Source organism: Monopterus albus, unplaced genomic scaffold (assembly GCF_001952655.1).
Source record: "Monopterus albus unplaced genomic scaffold, M_albus_1.0 scaffold7.1, whole genome shotgun sequence".
NCBI classification, from domain to species: Eukaryota; Metazoa; Chordata; class Actinopteri; order Synbranchiformes; family Synbranchidae; genus Monopterus; species Monopterus albus.
The window spans coordinates 455,010-460,241 of record NW_018127887.1 but is presented as its reverse complement, the minus strand read 5'-3'; the positions used below and the strand labels follow the sequence as shown (position 1 = coordinate 460,241).

Here is a 5,232-nt window from a genome sequence, read left to right as displayed (position 1 = left end):
CGAGTAACTTTTTTACTGGGTTTTATGGTTAATCTCTGAGCCTAAACACGTTACAGAACTACATTTTATACATTATCCAGATTATGGCAAGGCAGAGCATATAATCAGAGTGTTTGAAAGCATTTTATTTGCGATATATAGAGGGACAGCGACACACTATTTGCATCGCATACAGTTTGTGAGGATTACACGATCCACTGAGAGGCACAGCAAAGTGCTGCCTCATCGCGCATCTCCTCCATGTATTTGAACGGGACATACGGAAATTCTGCTATTCTTTATTGAAAAAAAATCCTTCAACATCGGATTCGAACGGCAAAAGGGCCTACAACACACACCAGCAGACAAATATTAATATTTATTATATTTTATGGTTAACTTTTTTTTCTTTTCAAGATTGACAGGGGAGGCTCTGCCTCACCTGGCTCCCCTGACCGCACGTCACTGATCAAGTATCATAAAACTTTATAACATTTATGGCAGTTAGCTCATCAGGATGTACTTATCCTGGCAAACAATGTCAAGAATCTCGAGCCAGAGAATGGAAGCAACCTGAGTCACGCCATATTTGCAGACTAGCAGTCCCTCAACATCAGCAGTATCACACGTCACTGACTGCTGCCTACAAAGCTCTGCGAGGACCCACTCAATGTAAGATCTTAATTAAGAGAAAGGGGTTTTAGGATCTTTAAACCATAAGAGTGCTTGTATATTTTGCTGAATTCAAATGTACATGTAGTATGTTAACCAAATGTTAATGTGTCTTAAAAAACAAAGGATGCTGCTATAATTTTTTTTTGGAGTGATTTCTTGTTGGGCTGTTTCTATCTGAGGTCCACTGAGAAGACGAGAAGGAAATTTAGAGTTCTGTGCAGAGCTTAGACAAAATGTTGAACATCACATCAAGGCGTATGCAAACAAAAAAATAGTATGCAAATAAGCCTGTGCAGCTCCATTTATCTGACTGAAAAATGTCAAGTATTTTACAAAAAAAATCTTTGTCAATGTGGGTGAGTTAGTGTATTGTCCTCTTAAGGTGCTGGATGCTGTAAAAAGGCTGCAACGTTTCATTTACTGTAAACATGATTAAGAAATATAACAATACTTGTATCTGCAATTTAAAATCAAGTACTGCACTTAATCACACATTTTTCAAATGACTTTTAATTAAAAGCCTCACTTTCCAGTGTCTAGACTGCACACAGCAGCCGGTTTTCCAAATTAAAAAACTACTTTCTTTACAGTCTGGTGATTAGGTGCTTCATTAATTTTGGACTAATTACACTATGGCTAATTACACTGTAACTGTCCTGTGGGTTACACAGGACAGTTACAGTTTGACTCAAAATTTTTCTGTCTCCGTTCCTCATGGCGGAGACTGATAGCTTTAATCTTAAAACACAATTCACACCTCACATTACTGCTAAAGCCTCATAGCTATGCTGCTCATGAAGTTCAGACACACTGAAGCATCCAGCTTCCTGCAACAGAGAAAAATAAGTCCATACTTTAAATTAACTTACCTGCCCAAAGTTTTGCTCTTCCAGTCTGTGAAGTAACATTTTTTCCTAAAAAAAAAAGATAATATAAACTGGTTGCCAGTCAATGAAAAAAAGTTCCCAAAGTTAAAGCTTCAATCTTTCTCCCCTAACTACAGTTACCTGAAAGGCATTCTGATGTTCATCTGCTCTGCATATTTACAAAGTACATCCCAAGGAGCGTGGATCTTCACAAACATGATGTCGTTGTTTGTCAAAGAGTGCTTTCAAATTCAAAACAAAGAGGAGTTTGAGAACCAAGTCGAGAAATCAAACTAATAAAAGTCTTTTCAAAGCCAAGCCAAGCATTCTTACCTCCTTCTCCAGCATCAGGCCCTCAGCACGCAGATTTTTCTCAAACGTGCACCTCTTCTCCACCTGGGGACTAGACTTCTTGTAAACCAGGATGTAGTCAATACGTTTTTTCCCATCTCGGAAAAATAATCCAGAGGAATCAGCGCGATTCTTTCCCTGCAGAAACAATGTTGCACCTCTGACGTTTAGATGTGAGGGTATAGCTTCTCAGTGTTCGGTGACAAAAAACAACAGTGCAACCCTGTGAACATTTAGGACAATAACCATATATTACTGTGAGTATGGTACCTGAAGTGAATCTGTGCGGGCCTCTAATTTAGCACGAGTAACAGGCTTTTGAAGCAGAAATGGCTCATCTGCCCTTGTTCCACACGTAGTAACCTCTGATTCTTCTGTGTAGTGGTCCTTGGCATCCTCTGCTGTGCACAGACATAATCAATGAGATAGTTACTGAACCAGTAGGGAACCGCACGAAGTATCTGCATAAAGCCTTTTGTTGTTACCAAAGTCAATAGTTTCCTTTAAACTACTGCCAACATTGAAATTTGATCTGAGCAAAATAAAATCTAAGTTATTTAAAAGTTGGTGGCATATTGAGAGAAACACCTTGACAACAGTTTAGTTTATTCATGCACCAATGTTGAAAGAGTGCCGATTGTGTTTCCTTCCTTCCTTAATCTTTACATATGCCGTTTTCACACCTAAACTATGTCTGCAGAATCAAGCCCAGACTTTGTCCAGGGTTGCCCTTTCACACATGTAGCACACAACATGAGATAATTTGTTAGACATGTTGTCACCTACTGGAAATACTCCATTCGATTTATGCAAGGGGGTAGAATGTGCAGGAGGCAGAACATGGAGCAGTTATGTAGCCAGTTTGTAAAATAAACAGCAGAGTTTCTTGTCGTGCCTTAAATTTGTCTAACAATTCTGGCACTGGCTCTTAACAACAGAATTTCCTAAATCTTATCATGTCTCCAGCTACATATTTCTGTTGGTGTCTTCAATGTAAATGACTGTTTACATGATGGAACGTCATCAACACACCCATGAGCTCCACGTGACTACCCCGGACTATGTGCTGCCATTTTCTAACACGGCCTCACTCCAGCTCACTTGGATATTATGCGGCCTTCATTTTAGGGAGCTGGCAGGGTAAAGTTTGTTTCAGGTCCAGGTCGACTGATTCGGACAATTGTGTTCTCACATACAACTCCTGTGGTCGCAAAGGGGATGGAGCCAATCCCAACTGTCATTGGGTGAGAGGTGTGGCGCACCCTGGACAGGTCTATTCCACTGATGTGCAGAATCAAAATAAAGTGCATTTAAAACCACACTACCACGCAAGACAAAAAAACAGGAATTTCTTATCTAACCCTTCTAAACCCCATGTTTAGAAACTCTATCAAATGATCTTTTTTGCTACACACATGAATAAGTCTGCCTTGCTGATGTTAGGTAATTTCTTAGTTAGATAGATAGTGATTAGAGATCTGTTGTATTAGAAAATGTTAGTGTAGCCAGGATGTCTAGCTCAGGCTGTTAAATGCTCAGTTCATTGTCATGAGTTCTGCAGGCTGCATCTAGGCCAAGGTCACTAGATTGAAGAGTCTGCAGGCAGGATGAATATTGTTAGTAGCATGATATGTTCAGCCGTAATCTTAATCATAATATCTTCCGAGGCTTACTGTTCGGACATGTCCCTGAACGTCCTGTATGTTTTTAGATACACACCACTAATCAACAGCCACACACTTTAATATTCTCCATGTTTTGACTACTGCTCTGGTCAGCTGCCAAGCTGGCATATCAGGTGACATCACGGTTTGACGTTGCCTGTGTAGGATGGGGCTAGCCCAACGAAGTGATTAAATTGTATAGGCTATTGGGTTCGGGGCTTTTTTCATCTTCCAGGCTGCCTGCGCGCAGTACTGGAGGTGGAAGATGCCTGGACGTGTGATGTTAATTTTGCCTGTGATCCTTTGAATAAACCAGCACGGTTATATTTTTTATATATCCAAGTGGTCTACGTCGTCTCTCAGAGTTCCTGGTTGAAAGAACTGGGTAATATCTTTCACTGACAAACAATAACTCTCTTGTAAAACAAAGACTTTCCATTTTCAGTGGTATGTATTGCTTTGTTTTAAGGAAAAATACTGTGTACAACAACCCACCTATCAGGATAAAATAAGACATTTAAAGTGGCTCATCAAAAAATTTACTGCGGTCCAAATGTGAGAGCTCAGATGTGTCTGCTTCATCACCAGATCAGCCTGGCGTGACCACTATCAGCACGGGTTTATAAACCAAGTGCAAGAAAAAAGCATTTGGGAAGGAACCAAAACAAATGTTCATTAAATTCAATAACAGTATGAGTTAACAATTTTACAGTGTAAGTAAAGTTAACTTAGAGCCAACAATGTATTTTTAGTGTCTTTTAAAACAGTACTAGGCAGTGGACAGAAATAATCTGGTCATAATATGGCTGTAACAGTTTTGCCTTTCATTCTTTTGTTTTCTTAAACATATTTTTAGCATCATCCCATTTGATTTTGGTTCCTCTTAGGCTCAGCAGTTCATTGGGTTTTAACCCAATCTGTCAGTGTTCATGGGTGGGATGTTGGTGAGGGATCATATCCTTGTCTGCGAGTCTCTACTGCTTGGTCTCTCTATGCCTTCTTTTAACACGCTCCTTAGACAAAGAGAGAAACCGACCTGTCTCTCAGATATCTATGCTCAGCACGTCATCAAAGAGCCCGTTCGTACCAAAATAGCAACACCTCACCTTGTGCTACCTTGTGTAGCACAGAGTCTTCACACTTTTGCACACTGCATTCAAAACCAAAGCACCAAAGGGTTGGACAAAGGCTATTTCAAGGTCAGGAAAATTCTAACATGACAAAAATACAACCAATGGTCTCTAGGCATTGAACAGTAGAAAGTGCCTAGAAAGTCACCAATTTTTAAAAGGAAATTTGATTCAGCATAAAAGCATAGAAGACATAGGTTAAAACTAACCGGCAGGTATGTGACAAATGAGAACAGGATATGTGGCTGACATTCTGCTGATATAAAACCTAATGTGATCCTCACTGTCAGAGAATTTAATAAATAGCCTTTACTTCCAGATGAAAATGTGAGTTGTAAGTTCGTCTCAGCAGACTGACCTTTCTGTGGGGGGACGAGGCTGCAGGAGGTGCTGGTGCTCTGACTCAGACCCTCAGCTTCTGGTTTGGCCTCCGGGTCCAGAGTTACAGATAGAAAGTGGTTGAGGTTGAGTGGATGAGTCTGACTCTGGACCAGGCAGGGCAGGCTGCGGCGAGACGGCTTCAGGTTCTTCTCCTTCAGGATCTCGCTGATGCTGGTGTGCATGCCT

General features: G+C 40.5%; 1 protein-coding gene across 4 annotated transcripts in view; it reads right to left on the bottom strand.

The window, feature by feature from the left end:
* The window catches only part of ano3 (anoctamin 3), a 32,455-nt gene that overhangs the window by 11,657 nt on the left and 15,566 nt on the right, over window positions 1–5,232 (bottom strand). For all 4 annotated transcript variants that reach the window (XM_020625301.1, XM_020625310.1, XM_020625320.1 and 1 more), the window contains 5 exons: window positions 5,024–5,230; window positions 2,142–2,272; window positions 1,854–2,009; window positions 1,662–1,762; window positions 1,524–1,568 (listed from right to left, as the gene is read on the bottom strand). In XM_020625301.1, the coding sequence (XP_020480957.1) occupies window positions 1,524–1,568; window positions 1,662–1,762; window positions 1,854–2,009; window positions 2,142–2,272; window positions 5,024–5,230 (640 nt within the window). The remainder of the gene's footprint in view (window positions 1–1,523; window positions 1,569–1,661; window positions 1,763–1,853; window positions 2,010–2,141; window positions 2,273–5,023; window positions 5,231–5,232) is intronic.